The 24,342-nt window shown below is 44.5% G+C and overlaps 1 protein-coding gene across 1 annotated transcript in view; it reads right to left on the reverse strand.

Moving 5' to 3' along the window:
* The window catches only part of WDFY4 (WDFY family member 4), a 277,765-nt gene that overhangs the window by 136,898 nt on the left and 116,525 nt on the right, over positions 1–24,342 (reverse strand). The window contains exons 29-36 of the mRNA XM_082425453.1: positions 23,779–23,984; positions 22,817–22,986; positions 20,756–20,881; positions 8,498–8,662; positions 5,585–5,788; positions 4,759–4,873; positions 3,343–3,500; positions 443–681 (exon numbers count right to left, since the gene is read on the reverse strand). Coding sequence (XP_082281579.1) covers positions 443–681; positions 3,343–3,500; positions 4,759–4,873; positions 5,585–5,788; positions 8,498–8,662; positions 20,756–20,881; positions 22,817–22,986; positions 23,779–23,984 — 1,383 coding nt within the window. The remainder of the gene's footprint in view (positions 1–442; positions 682–3,342; positions 3,501–4,758; positions 4,874–5,584; positions 5,789–8,497; positions 8,663–20,755; positions 20,882–22,816; positions 22,987–23,778; positions 23,985–24,342) is intronic.

Genomic DNA, 24,342 nt, shown 5'->3' on the forward strand with positions numbered 1-24,342 from the left:
TTTGGTTTTTTTTTTTCCTGCAAGCAAAATTATTCCTGGCTTGCATGATTTAATTTATTATATATTTTCCCATTCTAAGATTTCATGTATCAAAAGTGAGTATTCCTGAAACCTGGCTGCATCATAAAATCAATATATGTATTTAATGTTGGAGTTTTCTGCCTGCCTCTCCCCACCCAAATTAAATCAATGAAGTATCTTACAGCTGGAGAATTATGGAAATATGGTAAATTATTATTTCATGATGCTCCTAGCTGCTCAGTCACATGGACAGGTTTGAGGACTACTTACCGTATTATCAAATATTGCACATAATTTGGACAACCAGATAAACAAAAGGATTGCATCATCTATAATTGATCGACTTCAATCAAGTGTCCTCTAAAGCTTTCTTTCCTGCATTGACCACTGGCAAGCAAGGAGACAAGTGGGCAGCTCTAACCTTCTTGCACTGAGCAGCAGAAGACAATGCATGAGACACATGAGGAAGCTGGCGTTAGAATTATAGGTGGCAAAGATAATGTCCCAGTGTTCCTGAAGAAAGCCCAGGATGTTGAGAAGGCTGAGGCATTCGGAGAGGGACTGCTGGGGCTTGGAGAGGCAATAAAGAATGACTTTATTTAGACTGCTGTATAGAGCACCGATGACAGCGTCTCTCTGAGAAGAGGCGTTCTCGATGACCTGTGTCATAAAATAAACACACACAGACACATACTTGTGAACACTTTGAAGTTTAGATACCAACCCAGTTAACTGTGAAAATGATACAATCTCAGATTCTTTTCTGTATTTCAAAAAGTGACATTTCTAAAATCAAAAAGGACTACCTTCCTCAACCTTGGAGCTTCTATTTAAGTGGATGATCAATAAAGGGAAATCAAACGTTTAAATTTACCAAAAATTGGTGTTAAAAAGTTAAAAAATTAAAAGTTTACCACAGTCATATTACGTTAAGTAGACATGGGGACCAGAGATTTCTGAAATACTGGTAACATGGTTGACATTCAGTATATAAGAACATGCTATTAATAGGGTCTAGTTTAAAAAAATGTTATTAATACTAGTTATCAGGTATAGATTGTTACAATATTCCAGTTAACATGCTAAGCATTTTTGCATTTCTTTGCATATGTTTACATATATTGCCTCATTTAAACATCATAATAACATTGTGAAGTAGACACTAAGATTATCCCACCTTAGGGATAAGAAGGCTGAGAGTCTGAGGGGTAGGAGAGGTAGGTGGTCAGCAGGAGTCAAACTCACACCAGACACTTGAGCCATGCTCTTAACCACTATATCTTCTAAAGGAAATGTGCATCCAATGGATTTTAGTTCATGAGAGATTTAGAGGGGGAAGGCAGAAGGTCCTGATTTGTGGCCTTAACACCGAAGCCATCCATCTGTTTGGCTTCACTGAAAAGAATCCATAGAACAAAAATTATGTGCAAAATGTTTCAGTCTATTAGAAAGTTCATTTGTTTGTTATAGATTGCTCTCTTCAAATCTCATAGGTAATGCAAGTGTTTATACTAATTAAGTTTTATTTAAGCCTGCTGGAATTTGGGGTTCATGTTTTTATCATCATCCTCTCCTACTCTTCAGATGGGTCACATCTTTCAAACTGAGGTTAAGAGGTGTGCGAGTCACAGGCAGCGAGCAGGAGAGAAGAATGGTAGATGAGGGCAATGAGAGTCCTTGGGCCTGGCACCCTGCTGAAGACACATCAGCCCCAGGAGGCATCAGCTCTTTGATATTAGCTCTGAGTATTTGCTTAGACCATTGGGGAGCTGCTATAGATTGAATGTTAGTGTCACCCCAAAATTCATATGTTGAAAACCTAGTCCCCCAGTGTGATATATTTGGAGATGGGGTCTCTTGGAGGTAATTAGGTCATGGGGATGGAGCCCTCATGATAGGATTAGTGCCCTTATAGGAAGAGATAAGTGAGAGCTTGCTTCCTCACTCTCTCCATCATGTTGAGGGTACAATGAAAAGATGACCCTCTCTAAAACCAGAAAGAGAGCCTCACCGGACAACAGATCTGCTGGCACCTTGATCTTGGATTTCCTAGCCTCTAGAACCCTGAGAAGTAAATGTCTGCTGCTAAGTCACCCAGTCTATGGTACTCTGTAATAGCAGCCCAAACTCGCTAAGACAGGAGCTCAGTGGCTACTCTCATTTTCAACACGACCTCCCAAGAATCTGATTTTAATCCCCTCAGAGCTGACAAGGGATATTTCTCCCTTCTAGGAGTTATTCTTGAAGAAACCTCTGAATACATTCTTTTCAGGTCGCCTAGAACTGTGCATCAGCCAGACTGACTATCACTCTAGGAACTGTGCCAAGGCCCAGTCCTGGGATCTGCAGGGGACTCCACAGACAGAAGAGTGCTGGGGGCACTGATGTCACTGTCTCTACGAGGCAATGAAGAGCAAGGAGAGGGGCTCTCCTGGATTCTGCCGCAGAGAATGCACCGAGAGCTGCAGGCAGGAGCTGCTGGAGGCAGATTTCCACTTGGTAAGAGAAAGTGCTTCCCAACAATCACAGGTGTCCCGCTGACTGGAACCCCCTTGTACCATAGAGAGCTCCTCACACAAGGATGGTTCAAGGAAACAGTGAATGGCCACTTGTCAGGAAAGGTTTCCAGAATGAAATGAGAAGCAAGGACCAAAAAAAGGGTTCAACTCTAGAATTTTGAGATTGTTTGAGTCTTTGCGTATGCGTGTGTACACATACACAATGAAGAATGTGTACACATGTGCACACACATACTTACATCTAGGTGTATCTACAGGCATGCACTGGCATGCATAGGTATGTATGTAGATGGAGAAAGAGATAGAGAGAGAGGGAAAGCACATGCAAGAAAAACAGGACCAGGTAAAAATAGACTCTTTCTTCGAATTCAGAAAGGCCCAAATATGACAAATGGAGGTGGATTTTATAGAAGAAAATGAAATAGAACTTTTGGAGATAAAGACCTTTTTCGCCCTTTGTTGATGAGGAATAACAATAATTAAGATTAAACCAACATTCACAGTAAAAACCCAAAGCGGGGTGTGCAGAGTCTAGGAGGTGCCTGTGCAGGGGGCTGCGGCCCCTAATTATCGAGATGGATCTCAGATGGCCCAAGGTGAGAACACTGCAGGGTGCTCAACATCTACTAGGTGTTAACCTGGGCGGTAACAGTCCTCCTCCTTCCTCCCACCCATCTCAGATTCTATTTCCAGGAAGGACAGCAGGTCAATATGAACCAAGTGGACAGCAGCCAGCAGTGTCATACAGATACCTGGTGGGTCAGCAGAAGCCTTACCACCACGGCCAACCTGAGGTTCTTACCAACATTATGTGCTCCATGATGAAGAGAAGGATATGCCTGGGGTCTGCTGAGAACATTCCACTGTACAGCTTCTCCACCAGCTTCTGGATGAAGTAGGAGATGCTGGCAAGTGAAGGAGCAGCAGCAGCTTCTGCATTTGGCTGAGGCTCTCTACTGCCTGGGGGTTGGGGGAGGGTGACAGACCAAGGCTGAGAAATCATCGGTCTAAACTGCCTTCTCTCCACAACAATCTCCAAGCCCCTCTTGGTAACCAACCACATCTTATTCACCTCTGTACACCCCATTGTAACCCTGTGTGTACTCTGTTGCTCCAAAAATGGGGTCTTATATACAATAGGTGCCCAATGAACACACATTTATTCAAAGTAAATCAATCTTGAACAATCAGTGATATAAACCAAATGGGGAGGAGGCAAGTACAGAGCAGCATTTCTTCCAGTGGCCATTTGGAAGAATAGTGGGTGAGAATTTAAGGCATAGGGTAATGGGAAGGCTGTCATGGTGACCCAAGGCCCTGCTGTTATTTGGGCAGAGGATGAAGCTGTAAGGTCGGGTCATCTATCTGTGCTCACCAACACAGCAGGCATTGTGCTCAGACATGGATGCAACAATCTCAGTTAATCTTTAAAGCAACCCTCTAAGTTAGCCACGATTATCCTCCTCACTCACAGGGTCAGGCACCTGCCCGGAGTAACACCACCGTCCAGTGACAGAGCCATGCTCAGAATTGGGCTACCAAGCTCACGCTTTTCATCACTCCACTACCTTACCACATTTCAGATACCCCAGAAAACCAAAAGTCAGGGCTTCTGCACTGTGGGGCAAGAGGAGTCCAGAAGATGAGCTGTATCACTAAGGATTCCATGACTCAAGAACCACAGAAAGGACTTTTGTTTCATCTTGTCAGGAAGGTACAGCTGCCTCGGAACCAAATGTTCTGAATGAAGTTTCAGTTTGAACTTCTTAGGGGCAATGGCAGCGTCTTCACCCAGGTTCATTCATTTAAGAAACATTTGCTGTGCCCAGGCATAGGTGAGCAGAAGAATGTTAAATTCAGGTTGACACCTTGACTCCCCTCATAGGAAGAAGAAAATTCTACTGAAGCTAGAGGAGAACTGATTTTGGCTCAGAGAACAGGACTTTCCATCTCTGACTGACCCAACAATGGCAGGGGTGACATGGAAAGTAGTATGCCATCCCTGGGGTCTCCGAGCAAGGTCACTGAGCTCTTGCTGTGAACAACAAGAACAGGTGGAGGGCATCTTCCTGTGGTTCTGAAAGCACCCTACAGTCCTGCAGCCTAGACTTCCTCTAGAGTCCTGGGGTCGGTGGCTGGCAGGATTGTGGCTGTCCTGCTCAGCTGTCAGCAGCTTTGTGTCAAGAACAGGAGGAGCAAGTCATCCACCCCCACTCACCTCTAAGCATTGGTGCCTGACCTCCACTCATCACGTGAAATATTTCCATGGTGGAAAGCAAGACTTCAGACTGAAAGTCTCGCTTCTGTTGGCTGGTGGCATTGTCTGGAGAAGCCTGGAAGTAAACCCTGGACTAAGACAGCAGCCACATGGCCACGATGTCCACTCAGTGCCCACCAGGTCCCTCTGCCTGGCCCATATGCTAATACTGCCACTGCTGGGAGTGTGGGCTGCCAACAGCTCACAACTGCCCCTTCTCTGGGGCACTGTCCTCTGCTGACCAAACTGCCTCAACCGGGAAGCACTGCCTACTTCCTAGGGCAAGGAGGCAAGGGGTGGGGGGCCCACAGCCAATGACCACCTGTCAGGTGCCTTAAGGTGGGGCCAACTCTGGGATGCAGATAGCACACTACTGCTCTGATCCAGGCTACTGCTGAGACTATGTCCTGGCTAGGTTCTCCCTTGTCCTCCTCTGCATCCCTTCTCTGCTTTCCTGCCCCCCAAAAATTACCTCCACAAAATCCCTGTCTCAGGCTCTGCTTCTAGAGACCTGGCTAAGACCTGCCCTCATTCATCTATTGACTTGCTGCTTGGTGAGCTCCCTGCTCTGCCGGGGCCTGTGGTTTCCGGAGGACGCCCTCCCACCAATCACTGCAGTGCCAGGAGAGGTGCCTGACCACCAGCCAACTGGCATGGACAGGCCTGGATGAGCTCTCTCAAGAGATCAGCCCTCAGGTCTCCCTGGGCACACCCCGCCCTCATGGTGCCCATGCCCTCCCAGCCTGTTCCCACAGCACAGAGCCCAATGACACCCTTTCCAACCCACCTCCAGGAGCACCTCCAGCGGCAGCCACTGCTTGGGGTTGGAAGCCCCAAGCAAGAGCTCCCTCAAGAGTAGCTGCATGAATTCCCTCAGCTGCTTCCGGGTGGGATGTGACTCAGCAGGAGCCTGTAGACCCTCCTCAGTGCTGTTGCCTTCAGGCTCGGCCTCAGGACTGCTGGTGTCCTGGGTAGACTCAGTCACGGCCCCCTCAAAGACAAGAGAACCCCAGCATGAGCGCCCTACCCTGCCTCAAAGCACTCTCACATCCACCTCTGAGGTGTGCATGGTGGGATTCTCATCAAACCCATTAACATGTAAGGAAATTGAGGCTCCGAGGAGGTAGGCAGCTCGCCCAGAGCCCCAGGGCTCACAGACGGCCTGCTGTGGCCTCCGAACTCCAGATGGGTGGGAGTGGTGGACAGACGCTGGGCACAGAGCAAGAGAGACCTGCAGTGCTCAGCGAGGAAGCCCAGGATGTATCCCGTGCAAGGCACTTCCCTCCTCGGTGCCACAGCTCCCCATCAGTCAAATAGTAGTGATGGAAAGGAACACACACAGATGTGTGAGGATGCAGTGAGAAATAGTGCATGCAGCAATGCCTGGCCCTGGTGTACGGTCAAGATAGCTGGTTCCACCTTCCTGTGGGGCCCTCACCTTTACTGCCTGCCAGGCTTTGCTGATATTGACAGATAGGACCCTCAGGTGGAAAGAGAAGTAGGACTTCAGCCAGTCCTAGCGTCCAAGTCCCTGAAGTGCCTTGGCCTTTGCTTTCTCAGTTTTACATTTATAAAAATATTGGGAGTTAAATGAGATGGGGGTCATTAGCCCAGATACATCCTGGAAGACATGGAGATGCTGGGAGGCCAAATGACACGCCCAAGGACACGCGGCCAGGGATGCCTGACTCCTGGCCCATGAACTTTCCATGCAAGTTTATCTGTTGGTTTCTCCCTTGGCTCATTCATAAAGTTAATGCAGCCATTCTTAATTAAGCCATAAAATGAATTTAACAGCACCTAGGGAGGTGATGACTGCATTAATTAGCTCCATGCGGCCTTGACTGGAAAGATGCCATATAAAATCATAGCAAATCGAAACCCTTTTGGCCACCAGCCTTCTGCATGCAGAAAGTCTGTCATGTGTTCTGTGCAACAAAGGCCTTTTGGAGCCGACTTGGAGCTGAAACAAGGCAAGGAGCTACGGGGATAAGAGCTCTGGAACTGGGGCCTGTCTCATCCACAGTAGGCTGGGAGGCGACTTTGGGCCAGGCCCTCCCGCAGGCAGGAACTATTGAGCGTGGGGAGGAAGAGCCCTGGGTGAGAGTGTGCTCTGTGGCTGCTGGTGGGCAGCCGGCTGGAACCCTGACTCAGCAGATGGCGAGCCTGGCGTGCGGGCGAGGGGCTGAGGTGGGGATCCGGGCTGAGAACGTCAGGCCGTCGACTTCAGGGCCCGGCCCGCTCCAGGTGGGGGGGATGGTGAGGGGCAGTCTGTAGGGCTGCCCTGGCTGGCTTCTGAGGAGGGGTCCCATCCCCTACCCCCTTCAGTGCTGCTCACAGTGCCTTCCTTTGCTCTTTATTGCATCTTTTTTTTCTTACTTTTCTAGTATGTTGCTTTAGTTGACATTAACCCATCAAACTATTTTATCTTTTTGCAAATCTTCTAGTCTTTACATTTTGTCTTTTTATTAAAACTAAACACTCAAATTTTATTAGGTCATTTAATGCTATTTTAAACTGACCGATGGAAAGGACATGGGCTTTGGGGTGAGAGACTGAGGTGTAAATCTTGGTTCTGTCACTTATTAATCACATAAGCTGTGGCATGTTTCATCTCCTCAACCCTTTTGTGAGATGGGTCTCATTGTCCCACTAAACCGGGAGGAAACCAGTCTGGGCCGCTTCACCTCCCGGAATCTCCCCTCCCCCTTTAACACCTCCTGCATCAGGGCATGTTAGGGGATGTGAAGCACCAGGCTCAGGACTGTGGTAGGTGCTCAGGAGATGGAGGCTGGCACCGTGAATACACTTCTAGAAAAGAATAGCTGAAAGAGCATGTTCATTCACTTGGTCATTTAGCAAATAATTACAGAGCAAATATTACCTGACCTCACTGTGCTTGGCATGGCTTCTAGACCCTCTACTTACCAACATGCCTAGCGTGTTCCTTTGGCTGCAGTTACTGATTTGTAGAGAGGCGTCGCTAATTCACTCTCCCTGGCTGGGTCTCACCTCCTGTTCTATCAAGGCGGGTGACGAGCAGATTTCTGCTCTTCCTCCTCCTGCACCTGCCTTCACACCTGTCCTCGCCTGCTCCTCTCACGTCCCAGATGCTCTTAGCCCACTGAGTCCCCCGATCGGCTGGGACTGGCTCTTGCTCTCAAATTCACTCATATCTCTTCCTGTAGCGCTCTCTCCACCCCCACACTCACACTTTGTCCTCAAGACCCAGTTGGTCCCTCTGTGCTCCCAGCTGGGCCTTGGCAAACCCTCTGACTGAAAGATGCCATGGCCTGCAAACAGGACAAGAGTGCTGCAAAGAAGATGGGACACGGTGACAGTTCCACCCCTCCCCCGGCTGGGGCACCGGCCGCGGGCTTCCTGGGGTGGAATCTGTTGTTTCATATGATCAATGTGTGGGTATTCCATATAAAACTGGACTTGATCTACCATCAAATTTCTCATTACTGAGATTCCTGACGACTCAAAAACATATTGACTGTCAGAGCCAAAAATGACCTGAAGCATCATCTCATAAAGAGAAGGAAAATTACCCGAGTTGTTTACTTAAGGTTTCAGCTAAGTTGCCTTAAATGTATTTTAATTTGGGGAGGGGTGGGGAGGAATTTTGTCCTTTGCCCTTGGAGGGTGATGACACTCACCCATGCTCTCACCGGGGCAGGGCAGAGGCATGTCCTACCTGATGGGTTCCTAAGGGGAAGGTGACTGCAGCCAAGGTCTGGAGGAACTCTGGGGCCCGCCAAGCCGGATCCTGGGGGTAGGCGCTGTGCACGAGGCCAAGGAACTGCAGCACGCTGGCTGGGAATGTCTGTTCCCAGGCGCTGTCTCCAGAACCTGTCGAGGGCTGATCAGGGACACACTTCATGAGAGGCGGTGCGTGGCAGCATGACTTGGGGCTGCATAGGAACCAGAAGATTTGAAATCTAGGGAGATGACCTCCTTTCTGAGATTCTCAACAAGACACCTTACTGCAAGACACCTAAAACTGTGGATTAGAACAGGATACTGGTCATCAATTGAGGAAGCGTTTAATATGCGCAGGCTTGCTCTAAGGGCTTCACACAAATTCCTCTTCTCACCTCACAACAACCCTCTGAGGCAGGTTTTACATTTACCCCTATTTTACAGATGGGAAGACAAAGACACAGAGAGGTTAAGCAGTTTGTTAACGTTCAACCAGCAGATAAGGGGCAGAGCCAGGAGTTGAACCCAGGCAACCTGGCTATAACGTCAGACTGTCTTCCCCATATGCCCCTCTGTGGTGTGACATGGCCTCTGTGCTCAAGGAACTTGCCAATTAGGGTTGACGCCAGCCTTCCCCAGCTCAATGCTAATGCTCCCAGTTACAGACCCTGGACAAACCCTGTCCAAGGCTGCCAGGGCTTGAGGAGCCCCTTCCCCACCAGCCAGGGCTCTGGAATAGATCATGTTGCACTGAAGTGATACCCAGTACCCTGAGGGGACCCAGGCACCTGTTTGCCTCAAACCATAACCTGGTCTTGGCCACACGGCTGAGCCTCCATCACGGCTGCACACTAGCGCCTTGCTGGAGCCCAGCTCCCTTTACCAGCTGTGCCCAGTCACTCTTTCTGGACACTTACTCTAGCCTCAGTGTGTCCAGCTGCTGCCTGAGGCCCTTCTCTGTCCTGGATGGACAGCCTGGAACTTGAAAATTGAGCAACCTTAATATCAGGGTCATTCCCTACGTAGCCACGCCAACAACTAGACTGAATGACCCTCAGCCTACTCCTGTGGATGTTATAGGTGGACGTCTGGTCTTCCTCTGGCCAGTTCCTCATCCCCAGCCCCTCCCACCATGGCTTCCTCATTTCCCAACCAGCCTGCCTCGAGTCCTGGCCCTGTGTGCATAAGTTTGTATGTCCTGTTTACCAAATAGGTACCAAATGTCTGGAACTAAGCCTCATTCTAGAAAACTCAAACCTAATTGAGGAAAGAAAGGCAATACGTATGGGACAAGTAGAGAGAGGTGTAAAATCTCATTCCCGGGATCCTGTGAGGGTTTGGTATGAGCTGAGCAGGCAGGCAGAGGAAACCTGCTTCTGAAGTCACCTGCACCTGGCTTCTCCACCAGGTTCATACAGCACAATATTAGATTTAGAGGGAGTACCAGAAGTCAGAGTTCAGAGAGCTTTTTCTGGAGCTAGTCGGCCTGGTTTGAATGCTGCCTCTGCTGCTTACTAACAGTGTGGATTTGCACCACTTTCTTAATCCCCCGACACCTCCAGTCCCAACTCTGCAAAACAAGGATCATAATATGACCTATGTCATAAGACTGCCATGAGGATTAAGTGAGACATTTTAGTGCTTCAGGCTTATTTTCACAGTGATTAGCACAAGGTAAATACAGAGGAAGCTGGTAGATAAGGTCAGATATAGAGGACTTAGACCTTTGGAAGAATTTGGATTTGATGTACTAAGAAACAGGCATCCCCTGAAGGTCCTTAGGCAAGGTAGTGCCCTGGAATGAAATGCTAATGCTGGACACACGTACCTCCACCGTGCCCTCGCTCTGTGACCCTGCCTGAGTGAGTTAACCTCCACAGCTTCAATGTCTACATTTGCACAAGGGAGAGAATGCTGTCTGCTCCCAAGGATAGGTGCACATAGTGGAATGGCTAACATCTACAAGACGACAATGCTAAATATTGACAAGGACCAGGAGCAACTAGAACCTTCCCAGAATAAGAGCTGGTGAGTGTAAATTGGCACTTCACTTTGGAGAACTATTTGGCAATATCTACTAAAACAAATCATGTGTAAAGATTATAACCCATAACTTCACCCTGCGTATATTTCCTACAGAAAGAAGTATGTATGTCCACCAAAAGATATGTACATAGCAGCTTTATTCATAGTATTTCCAAATGGAAACAACCCAGAATGGATAAATAAATAGTGATCCATTATCACAATAAAATACTACTGAACGATAAAAAAGAATGAACCAAGATGGCGGAGGAGTAAGACATGGAGATCACCTTCCTCGCCACAAATACATCAAAAATACATATATATGTGGAACAACTCCTACAGAACACCTACTAAACGCTGGCAGAAGACCTCAGACTTCCCAAAAGGCAAGAAACTCCCCACATACCTGGGTAGGGCAAAAGAAAAAAGAAAAAACAGAGACAAAAGAATAGGGACGTGACCTGCACCTCTGGGAGGGAGCTGTGAAGGAGGAAAAGCTTCCACACACTAGGAAGCCCCTTCACTGGTGGAAACGGGGAGCGGGCGGGGGGGAAGCTTCGGAGCCACAGAGGAGAGTGCAGCAACAGGGGTGCAGAGGGCAAAGCAGAGAGATTCCCACACAGAGGATCGGTGCCGACCAGCACTCACCAGCCTGAGAGGCTTGTCTGCTCACCCGCTGCGGCAGGTGGGAGCTGGGAGCTGAGGCTTCGGCTTCGGAGGTCGGATCCCAGGGAGAGGACTGGGGTTGGCTGTGTGAACACAGCCTGAACGGGGCTAGTGTGCCACAGCTAGCTGGGAGGGACTCTGGGAAAAAGCCTGGAACTGCCTAAGAATCAAGAGACCATTGTTTTGGGGTGCTCGAGGAGAGGGGATTCAGAGTACCACCTAAAAGAGCTTCAGAGACGGGCACGAGCTGTGGCTATCAGCGCAGACCCCAGAGACGGGCATGAAACAATAAGGCTGCTACTACAGCCATCAAGAAGCCTGTGTGCAAGCACAGGTCACTATCCACACCTCCCCTCCCTGGAGGCTGTGCAGCCCACCACTGCCAGGGTCCCATGATCCAGGGACAACTTCCCCAGGAGAACACACAGTGCGCCTCGGGCTGTTGCAATGTCACTCCGGCCTGTGCTGCTGCAGGCTCACCCTGCATTCTGTACCCCTCCCTCCCCCCAGCCTGAGTGAGCCAGAGCCCCCTAATCAGCTGCTCCTTTAACCACACCCTGTCTGGGCAAAGAACAGACGCCCTCAGGTGACCTACACGCAGAGGCGGGGCCAAATCCAAAGCTGAAGCCCAGGAGCTGTGTGAACAAAGAAGAGAAAGGGAATCTCTCCCAGCAACCTCAGGAACAGCAGATTAAATCTCCACAATCAACTTGATGTACTCTGCATCTGTGGAATACCTGAATAGACAATGAATCACCCCAAAATGAGGAGGTGGACTTTGGGAGCAACTGTAGACTTGGGGTTTGCTGTATGCGACAGACTAGTTACTGATTTTTATGTTTATCTTAGTATAGTTTTTATTGCTTGTTATCCTTGGTGGATTTGTTTATTGGTTTGGTTGCTCTGCTTTTTTTTAAATTACTTTTTAAATTTTTTTATTTTAATAATTTTTTTTATTTTTTATTTTAATAACTTTTATTTATTTATTTATTTATTTTTCTTTCTTTTTTTTTCTCCTTTCTCTTCTGAGCCATGTGGCTGATAGGGTCTTAGTGCTCCAGCCGGGTGTCAGGCCTGAGCCTCTGAGGTGGGAGAGCTGAGTTCAGGACATGGGACCACAGGAGACCTCCTGGGCCCACGTAATATCAATCGGCGAGCGCTCTCCCAGAGATCTCTGTCTCAATGCTAAGACCCAGCTGCACTCAACGACCAGCAAGCTCCAGTGCTGGACACCCCATGCCAAACAACTAGCAAGACAGGAACACAACCCCACCCATTAGCAGAAAGCCTGCCAAAAATCATAATAAGTTCACAGACACCCCAAAACATACCACTGGACACGGTTCTGCCCACCAGAAAAACAAGATCCAGCCTCATCCACCAGAACACAGACACCAGCCCCCGCCAACAGGAAGCCTACACAACCCACTGAACCAACATAACCCACTGGGGACAGACACAAAAACAACGGGAACCACAAAGCTGCGGCCTGTGAAAAGGAGACACCAAACACAGGAAGTTAAGCAAAATGAGAAGATAGAGAAATATGCAGCAGATGAAGGAGCAAAGTAAAAACCCACCAGACCAAACAAATGAAGAGGAAATAGGCAGTCTACCTGAAAAGGAATTCCGAGTAATGACAGTAAAGATGATCCAAAATCTTGGAAACAGAATGGAGAAAATACAAGAAACGTTTAATAAGGACCTAGAAGAACTAAAGAGCAAACAAACAATGATGAACAGCACAATAAATAAAATTAAAAATTCTCTAGAAGGAATCAATAGCAGAATAACTGAGGCAGAAGAACGGGTAAGTGACCTGGAAGATAAAATAGTGGAAATAACTACCACAGAGCAGAATAAAGAAAACAGAGTGAAAAGAATTGTGGACAGTCTCAGAGACCTCTGGGACAACATTACATGCACCAATATTTGAATTATAGGGGCCCCAGAAGAAGAGAAAACGAAAGGGACTGAGAAAATATTTGAAGAGATTATAGTTGAAAACTTCCCTAATATGGGAAAGGAAATAGTCAATCAAGTCCAGGAAGCACAGAGAGTCCCATACAGGTTAAGTCCAAGGAGAAACACGCCAAGACACATATTAATCTAACTATCAAAAATTAAATACTGAGAAAAAAATATTAAAAGCAGCAAGGGAAAAGCCACAAATAACATACAAAGGAATCCCCATAAGGTTAACAGCTGACCTTTCAGCAGAAACTCTGCAAGCCAGAAGCGAGTGGCAGGGCATATTTAAAGTGATGAAAGGGAAAAACCTACAACCAAGATTACTCTACCTGGCAAGGATCTCATTCAGATTCAGTGGAGAAATTAAAAACTTTACAGACAAGCAAAAGATAAGAGAATTCAGCACCAACAAACCAGCTTTACAACAAATGCTAAAGGAACTTCTCTAGGGAGGAAACACAAGTGAAGGAAAAGACCTACAATAACAAACCCAAAACAATTAAGAAAATGGTAATAGGAACACACATATCGATAATTACCTTAAATGTAAATGGATTAAATGCTCCAACCAAGAGACATAGACTAGCTGAATGTATACAAAAACAAGACCCGTATATATGCGAACTGCAAGAGACCCACTTCAGACCTAGGGACACATACAGGCTGAAAGTGAGGGGATGGAAAAAGATATTGCATGCAAATGGAAATCAAAAGAAAGATGGAGTAGCAATTCTCCTATCAGACAAAATGGACTTTAAAATAAAGACTATTACAAGAGACAAAGAAGGACACTACATAATGATCAAGGGATCAATCTAAGAAGAAGATATAACAATTGTAAATATTAATGCACCCAACATAGGAGCACCTCAATACATAAGGCAAAGGCTAACAGCCATAAAAGGGGAAATCAACAGTAACACAGTCATAGTAGGGGACTTTAACACCCCACTGTCACCAATGGACAAATCATCCAAAATGAAAATAATAAGGAAACACAAGCTTTAAATGATACATTAAACAAGATGGACTTAATTGATATTTATAGGACATTCCATCCAAAAACAACAGAATACACTTTCTTCTCAAGTGCTCATGCAACATTCTCCAGGATAGATCATATCTTTGGTCACAAATCAAGCCTTGGTAAATTTAAGAAAATTGAAATCATATCAAGTATCTTTTCTGACCACAACGCTATGAGACTAGATATCAATTACAGAAACAAAGCTGTAAAAAATACAAACACATGGAGGCTAAACAATATACTACTAAATAACCGAGAGATCACTGAAGAAATCAAAGAGGAAATCAAAAAATACCTAGAAACAAATGTCAATGAAAACACGATGACCCAAAACCTATGGGATGCAGCAAAAGCAGTTCTAAGAGGGAAGTTTATAGCAATACAATCCTACCTCAAGAAACAATAAAAATCTCAGATACACAACCTAAACTTACACCTAAAGCAATTAGAGAAAGAAGAAAAAAAAAACCCCAAAGTTAGCAGAAGTAAAGAAATCATAAAAATCAGATCAGAAACAAGTGAAAAAGAAATGAAGGACACAATAGCAAAGATCAATAAAACTAAAAGTTGGTTCTTTAAGAAGATAAAAAAATTGATAAACCATTAGCCACACTCATCAAAAAAAAAAGGGGAAAAGACTCAAATAACAGAATTAGAAATGAAAAAGGAGAAGTAACAACTGACACTGCAGAAATACAAAAGATCATCAGAGATTACTACAAGCAACTCTATGCCAATAAAATGGACAACCTGGAAGAAATGGACAACTTCTTAGAAAAGCACAACCTTCCGAGACTGAACCAAGAAGAAATAGAAAATATAAACAGACCAATCACAAGCACTGAAATTGAAACTGTGATTAAAAATCTTCCAACAAACAAAAGTCCGGGACCAGATGGCTTCACAGGTGAATTCTATCAAACATTTAGAGAAGAGCTAACACCTATCCTTCTCAAACTCTTCCAAAATATAGCAGAGGGAAGAACACTCCCAAACTCATTCTACAAGGCCACCATCACCTTGATACCAAAACCAGACAAAGATGTCACAAAAAAAGAAAACTACAGGCCAATATCACTGATGAACATAAATGCAAAACTCCTCAACAAAATACTAGCAAACAGAATCCAACAGCACATGAAAAGGATCATACACCATGATCAAGTGGCGTTTATCCCAGGAACGTAAGGATTCTTCAATATACACAAATCAATCAATGTGATACACCATATTAACAAACTGAAGGATAAAAACCATAGGATCATCTCAATAGATGCAGAAAAAGCTTTCAACAAAATTCAACACCCATTTATGATAAAAACCCTCCAGAAGGTAGGCCTAGAGGGAACTTACCTCAACATAATAAAGGCCATATATGACAAACCCACAGCCAACATTGTTCTCAATGGTGAAAAACTAAAACCATTTCCACTAAGATCAGGAATAAGACAAGGTTGCCCACTCTCACCATTATTATTCAACATAGTTTTGGAAGTTTTAGCCATGGCAATCAGAGAAGAAAAAGAAACAAAAGGAATCCAAAACGGCAAAGAAGAAGTAAAACTGTCACTGTTTGCAGATGACATGATACTATACATAGAGAATCCTAAAGATGCTACCAGAAAACTACTAGAGCTAATCAATGAATTTGGTAAAGTAGCAGGATACAAAATTAATGCACAGAAATCTTTTGCATTCCTATATGCTAACGATGAAAAATCTGAAAGAGAAATTAAGGAAACACTCGCATTTCCCATTGCAACATAAAGAATAAAATAGCTAGGAATAAACCTACCTAAGGAGACAAAAGACCTGTATGCAAAAAACTACAAGACACTGATGAAAGAAATTAAAGATGATACAAACAGATGGAGAGATATACCATGTTCTTGGATTGGAAGAATCAACATTGTGAAAAGGACTTTACTACCCAAAGCAATCTACAGATTCAATGCAATCTCTATCAAACTACCAATGGCATTTTTCACAGAACTAGAATAAAAATTGCACAGTTTGTATGGAAACACAAAAGACCCCAAATAGCCAAAGCAATCTTGAGAAAGAAAAACGGAGCTGGAGGAATCAGGCGCTCTGACTTCAGACTATACCACAAAGCTACAGTAATCAAGGCAGTATGGTACTGGCACAAAAACAGAAATATAGATCAATGGAAGAGGATAGAAAGCCCAGAGATAAACCCACGCACCTATGGTCACCTTATCTTTGATAAAGGAGGCAAGAATATACAATGGAGAAAAGACAGCCTCTTCAATAAGTGGTGCTGGGAAAACCTGACAGCTATATGTAAAAGAATGAAACTAGAACACTCTCTAACACCATACACAAAAATAAACTCAAAATGGATTAAAGACCTAAATGTAAGGCCAGACACTATAAAACCCTTAGAGGAAAACACAGACAGAACACTCCATGACATAAATCACAGCGAGATCCTTTTTGACCCACCTCCTAGAGAAATGGAAATAAAAACAGAAATAAAACAAATGGGACCTACTGAAACTTAAAGGCTTTTGCACAGCAAAGGAAACCATCAACAAGACGAAAAGACAACCCTCAGAATGGGAGAAAATATTTGCAAATGAAGCAACTGACAAAGGATTCATCTCCAAAATATACAAGCAGCTCATGCAGCTCAATATCAAGAAAACAAAGAACCCAATCCAGAAATGGGCAGAAGACCTGAATAGACATTTTTCCAACAACGATATACAGATTGCCAAAAAACACAGGAAAGGATGCTCAACGTCACTAATCATTAGAGAAATGCAAATCAAAACTACAATGAGGTATCATCTCACACCGGTCAGAATGGCCATCATCAAAAAATCTACAAACAGTAAATGCTGGAGAGGGTGTGGAGAAAAGGGAATCCTCTTGCACTGTTGGTGGGAATGTAAATTGATACAGCCACTATGGAGAACAGTATGGAGGTTCTTTATAAAACAAAAAATAGAACTACCATATGACCCAGCAATCCCACTACTGGGCATACACCCTGAGAAAACCATAATTCAAAAAGAGTCATGTACCACAATGCTCATTGCAGCACTATTTACAATAGCCAGGACATGGAAGCAACCTAGGTGTCCATTGACAGATGAATGGATAAAGAAGAGGCACATATATACAATGGAATATTACTCAGCCATAAAAAGAAATGAAATTGAGCTATTTGTAGTGAGCTGGATGGACCTAGAGTCTGTCATACAGAGTGAAGTAAGTCAGAAAGAGAAAAACAAATACAATACGCTAACACATATATATGGAATCTAAAAAAAAAAAAAGGTTCTGAAGAACCTAGGGGCAGGACGGAAATAAAGACTCAGGTGTAGAGAATGGACTTGAGGACACGGGGAAGGGGAAGCTGGGACGAAGTGAGAGAGTGGCATTGACATATATACACTACCAAATGTAAAACAGACAGCTAGTGGGAAGCAGCCGCATAGCACAGGGAGATCAGCTCGGTGCTTTGTGGCCACCTAGAGGGGTGGGATAGGGAGGGTGGGAGGGAGACGCAAGAGGGAGGGGATACCGGGATATGTGTATACATATAGATGATTCACTTTGTTATACAGCAGAAACTAACACAACATTGTAAAGCAATTATACTCCAATAAAGATGTTTAAAAAAAAAAGAATGAACTACCAACATACATACTGATGAGTGAAAGAAGTCAGAAGCAAAAGAGTACATACTGTAGGATTCCATTGATATTAAGTTCAAGAACAGGCAAACAAATCTATGGTTACACCGTGCAAGGAAATAATAGCAAACGAAGTAAAGTTCCAAGCAAAATAAAATAAACTGTTTGAGAAAGATATGTTAGCATTATTCACTACAATTATATTTCTGACCTTCTTCTCTTATCCTTCCAGTTTTTGCCTTTTAGATTTTGATGCTTGTCTACCATATTTGGTAAATGATGCTTTCATGGCCGATATCTTCACTGAACCAAAATAATCTTCCAGTGACTTTGCTTTTGTTATATGTTTGTTAGATTTCAGAAGACTGGGTCTTGTTTTTTGACCCAGTTTAAGGGTCACGTCTGTTATACAACAGTTAACCATTTTATGTTTGCTATTATAAAGTAAATGTTTAGCCTTATTTTCTTACTTCCCTCAGCCTACTATGTATTTTCTTTATTTTAAATGCTTTCATGTTATTCCTTTGGTTTGCTCTTTCTAAATAACATTGATGTAAAAAGGTAACAAACTCTCTATGGTGCAAACAGAAAATATGCATTTTTTTCAGGCATCCCCACATTAGTTGCACGTTAGGTCTACAAGGGAGCCATGAATAAGTTTCCCAAAGATGGAAAGTGTAAAGTTCACATGTCCTGACTAGGACAAAACTAAACTGGAAATGAATAACAACAATAAAAGAAAACAAAAAATTCAACTACATGGACATTGAAAAAGATGAATCAAAAAGGTCTTTAAATCTGCAATCACAAAAACTCTAGGAAACAACAAAAAATTAAGATGTCAAATATCAAAATTTTAGAACTAGCCAGAAAAAAATGAGGGGAATGATAAATACATCCAAAGTTGGTTCTTTACAAATCCACAAGTCCTCAGCTCCTTAAGTAATGGGAGAAGTGAAGAGAGAGCATGGACTTACAAATTAAGAAGAAGAAGAGGGAAATAATCACACAGAAAATTAAATGAATTAAAGGAGACCATTTGTGCAAACTGAATAAATGGGAAGATTTTTAAAAATACCAATTACCTAAACTAGGAGAAGGAGACATTTAAAAGCCTAAGCAAGGCAATAATGGGAAAAATTCAGGCCCAAGAAGTTTCATAGGAACAATTTAAATAATATGAGTCATGGATTTAACATCATCTTGAATAAAAAGAGAGGAAAAAAAAGAAAGTCTTTTTTTAGTAAAGACTAGCATGATGTTGATATCAAAACCTGACAACATATAACATAAAGAAAACCACAAAATAATATCATTTATAAATATGAATGCAAAATCATAAATTAAATATTTACAAGCAGAATAAGGAAGTATGCTAAATGAATAAGAACAGAGTGACAAAGTGAGATCTTTGCAAGAATGCAAGGAAATCTATTGATATAATTCATCAGAGGTAAATGTTTAAAAGAAAAACCCATCTGATCATCTAATTATATGCTAAAAGAGTATTTAATAAAAATTAAGTACATTCCTGTTTTTAAAAAGAGCAAAAAGTTTGATCTATACTCTCCAGGCATTATGAACACACACACAGAAAAGCTGGCAAAAGGTGAAACATGCAATTCACAGTAAAATAGAGATGGTTAATAAGCATATGAAAGTGTTATCAATTTCAGTGATAACAAACGCAAAAGAACTCAACTATGAAATCTTCATCAGTTTGGCCGTGTCATTGAGGCTGTGAGGACTGGGCCAAGCCCATCTATGGAAGACGGTGGGATGTGTGTTAGGAGGAATGTACATGTATAATGTCTACTGCAACCTTCCTGAGAAAAAGAATGCATGAAGTACACCTTGACCCATTATCTCACATCCTGGAATTTACACTAAGGAGGTCATCAAACTAGAGGGAAAAGACGTCTGCTCGAGAAAGTTCATTACAGTCTTTTTATAACAACGAACATTCCGAGAAACAACAAAAATTTCCATCTTCAAATATAGATGATTCCCAACAAAATGTTGAGAGAAAAAGGCAAAGGGAATTTATGTGGTCTGATCCTCTAAGGATATGGTATACTCTTAGAGAGGTGTCTGGAAGGATATTCCACTAAAGTTCACAGTGGTTATCTCTGGATGGGAGTGATTTCAGGTGATTTTTACTTTCTACTCTTTTTCTTATTTAAATTTTAAAGGTAATCATGCATCATTTTACAGAAGCAATTAGGTTTCCCCACACATCTCAAACCTCCAGTTGCCTTTAGAGTCTATAGAACGAAGCCAGAATTTTTCAGCCTCTCATGGGTGTTCTTGTTACCTGGCTCTCAATTACTCCTGCTCACAGGCCACGTGGCCTTTGCCTCCAGGTCTAAAATAACCTCTCCACCCACCTTCAAGGTGGACCTTGAAGGCCTGAATCAAAGGCTCTCCATGTCATGTCTGTAGCAGGCGGGCATCTGTCTTCTCTAAGACAGGTCTCTCTACCTCATGGGTCCCTCACTCGAGAGGCCCACCTGTCCTGGTAGAGGTGAGCTCCTTGAGGGCAGAGACCCCTTTTCCCCCTCCATAGGGCCGCTGAAGCTCCCGATTTAAAGCAGTTGCTCAGAAATGTTCCCTTTGACTGGAGTCGTTAAATCTCCCAGTGAAGAAAGTCAAATGTTTAAACAAATGGAAAACAGATGTCTTCTGGCAAGAGCCCATAAACTCCACTGGTGACAATTAGATTGGGCTTCCCATTGAGCACCTAAGTTATCACCTTGCCTCTTCTATCAAGATTTCTGAATAATACCTGCAAATTATCAGCACTACTGGGAAGCTGCTTGGAAAAAATCAAGGTGGACCTTTCTGAGCTTGTCTTCTCGTCAGAACCCCCTCTCGGCATGTGGGGAATGGGTCTCACCTGGCTCATGGTGGCTTTCAGCATCTCCAGGAGCAGCAGGGCACCTTCAGTGCACAGCCCAGCCCGGAGGACTTCTTCCCTGTGGTGCTTATGCAAGAGCCACTGAAGCATGGCATCCAGGCTGTCCTGAAAGAGGAGGCAAGCGCTGTAAAGAGGCCTGTGGCTACGCAGCAAGGGGACCGGCTTTCCAGCCAGCACATGGCATTTCCCAGGGGCCCCAGTGGGAAAGGCAAAGCAGCACAGTAGCAGCCCAGGTGGCTGGCCCATTCAGGGAGCTTCAGCCCACTAATGGGGTAGAAGGGAAACACACACCTCCAAGATGGTGCTGAAGACCCACCAGCAACTGGTATCGAATTTAGTTCTGTTGGTCTGACATCACAAATACTCAATCTCCCAATCAATTTTAATGAATTTTTATAAATGAGATTATAGAAAATGTGACAAATTCAACGGCTTTAGGGCAACTGCAGAGTGCAACAGAGAGAACATGGGGTTGACAAGCAGGATGATCTGACTTTGCCTCTTTAAAAACTGGGCTTACACAAGCTATTCAGCCTCTTGGCAGTTCAGTTTCCTTCTCTGTGTAATGAAAATTACATTATCTGCCCCATGGGATTGTTATAAATATCAAGGAAAATAAAATATGTAAAACATCTATCACGGGCCCTGACATTCAGCAAATGTTTGTTTCTTGCAATACAGTCTTGGAAAAATAAAAATATAGGGTTTTGATGAACTTAGCACAGCATATTAAGAACTTCATTTTGAAGTGTGATCTCTAATACTATTAGCATATATCAAGATTGAGATAGGTCAAATATAAGGATGTACGAGAGGTGAATTTTTTAGCCCTCTATTTGCAAAGACTTGCCCCTCCACCCATGTCAATTCAGTGCAGTTTAACTCAACTCTATCAAGACCAAAAAACAATTTCTGAGTCTGTCTGTCAGGTGCCCAGGAAGGTGAGTAAGGGGCGGGGTCTATTTTTGAGGTGCTCAGTATCTAAGGGGAGAAGCAGATGTAAATGTGCTGGTGCCATATAAGGCAAAGGTGGATGCATGATGAGGCCCAAAGAGGAATGGTTCCTGTTGTCTAGGGAGTGTAAGCAGGAGGTGGCATCTGAGCTGAGAACTGAGGGAAGACACCTTTCCAGGCAGGTGATGGCGGGAGAAAGGGCTCATTAAAGGCCCACAGCAGGCAAGGACAAAGCAGCTGGTCTTACTGGGGAGGTGACTCAGGAGGATCACAGCACAAAGGGCCAGCGAGAAAGGAAGCTGGGCTGAAACAGGACAGGAGCTGGTCAAGAGTGTGAGTCAAGGGCGCAGCTTCTGGTTTTAGGTGGGACATAATTTATCATACTTATGGTCTATGAGGAAAGAGTCAGCAGAAAGAGATGCCGAAAATATAGAAGAAGGGATAATAAGGGGTGAGGTCACTTGGGGAAAGGACTGGAAGGAATCCAGACCAGCCCTGAAAAGCTGCCCTTCCAGCAACAGTGGAGAGAAGGTGATAAAGAGGGTCATGGAATATACAAGTGGGGGAGGGTGGGGTCCTGAGGCAACGCCTCCTTCATGGGGGCCTCTACTCCTACCATGACGTACGTAAGTCATCTGAGCAAAGGGCGTCTGTGGGCCAGAAGGCTCGGGGCATATAAGGGTCACGCTAGAATGCAGGGGAGTAGCAGGGGCATTACTAAGGTAAAGGGACATGTTTCTTTGGAGGACATAAACTGAGGCTCTATGTCTGTTATGGGAGCAATTCACCTCCCTGTGTTGCCGCCGCCATTGTGTGATTTCTCTAGCTGTGCGCAGAAGGAGAAAGACTTAAAAGAGGAACCGATAAAAACAGAGACCTGCTGTGAGGGACATGGGAGGCAGAGGCTGAGGAAGTGAAGGGTATCTGAAAAGCTAGCCAGGGGTGGGACTGCTAGGGAAGGAAGTGGGTCAGGACCAAAGCTGGAAGACATGGAGGAAGGGGAGGGGAGTCTTAGGGACCTGCCTTGGTCATACAGAATCAGAAAGCCAAGTGTGTCACTCCATCCCAGGAACCCCAAGAACCTACTTTGGGCCCGTCCATCAGCTCTGTAAGTGGTGTTTGTAGTAAGAAGGTGGACACGATGAGGTAGACTTCCGGAATATGAACATGGTGGGCCAGAAAGTCACTCAAGACTCGGAACCCAGGAAGCAGGCAGGGGCTCTGGTCAGGCGTGGGAGGGTGGCTCTTCAGGTTATCTATTATGAGGGGGAGGGGCACAAAATCCAATTGAGAAAAATTGCTGTTGCTTCTGGTCAAGGTGAGAATTGGGCGCAGAAAGGAATCCCCTACCACCCACCCATCCCACAGAGATGCCAGATGGAAATATATGTCATACATACTGGAGCACAAGAAAGTGCTCAAGAATTTTTCCTATTCCTGACATGCTCATTTATTCGTTCAAAACCAGATGCTTATTTGGTGCCTACCACCTTAGAGGCAATAAGACCTCTTTGTATTAGGCAATAAGAACATAGTGTTTTGACAAAATATACAGAACCCCAGGCCTTTATCAACTACTTACAATGTGGTGGGAGGGACAGACTTCACAGAATTAAATACCTAAATAAATATGTATAAATGATGATAAGCGCTGTAAAAAAAAATAGAGTATAACAGAGGTGCCCGAATCCATACGGGACTCTCCTCTCCTAGAGGAAGTAACATTTGAATCAAGAGCTGAAGGATGAATCCACATCAACCAGGAGAGCCATGCTGGTACTGAGGGCTGAGGAAGCATCCTAGGAAGAGGGAAAGAGCTAAGGAGGCTTTGAGGAATGGGAAGAAATCCCCAGCATCTGAAGAGCAGTGAGGCCACGGTGGGATCCTAAAAAGAAAGTCAGAGGGGGCGGGGGCTGATGGGAGGGAAGGGGTCAGGGTCAAGGTGATCCTACAGCACGGAGCTGTGAAAGCCCCAAGCAAGTTCTGGCAGGTCCTCACTCACAGACCACAGGGGGCACCCTGCTTCCTGGAGATGACCACACACTCACCCATCATGATGTCCACGCCCTCGGAGCTGCATTCCACCCAGGACCCCGCAGACAGGCCATCTTTAAATCGCCCGCGGAGGGAGGGGTTTGACAAAAAGTGCAGCAGCAGCTTCAATCCCAGCACCACGGTGCTGGGGTGCACATGGCCCTGCACGAAGAGCAGGAACCAATCGGGCCCCAGGTTCAGAAACATCTCTTCCTTTGTCCTGCGGGGGGAAGGGGGTCAATAAATGCTATAAATTACCTTTTAGCCCATAAGCAAATGACATGTCCAGAAAATTCAAATAACGTTCAGCTTCACTAGTCACCTAGAAAAGGCAAGTTAAGTTTAATATCTGGATATCATTTAGCAAAGTACATGCTACATTTTAAAAGATCGGTAAAATAAAATGCTGGCAAGGTTGCTGTGAAATAGATGAATTTGCCTATTAATGGCTGAAGTGTAAGTTGGCCAAAGCTTTTGAAAGCAACTGGAAACTATGTACCAATAGATGTAAAAATATGCAGACCCTCTGATAGCCCTACTCACTAATATTAATGCCTACACAGTGTCTGAATGGCCAC

This window comes from Balaenoptera physalus (genome assembly GCF_965194825.1).
Source record: "Balaenoptera physalus genome assembly, chromosome: 14".
In the NCBI taxonomy this organism is placed as follows: domain Eukaryota; kingdom Metazoa; phylum Chordata; class Mammalia; order Artiodactyla; family Balaenopteridae; genus Balaenoptera; species Balaenoptera physalus.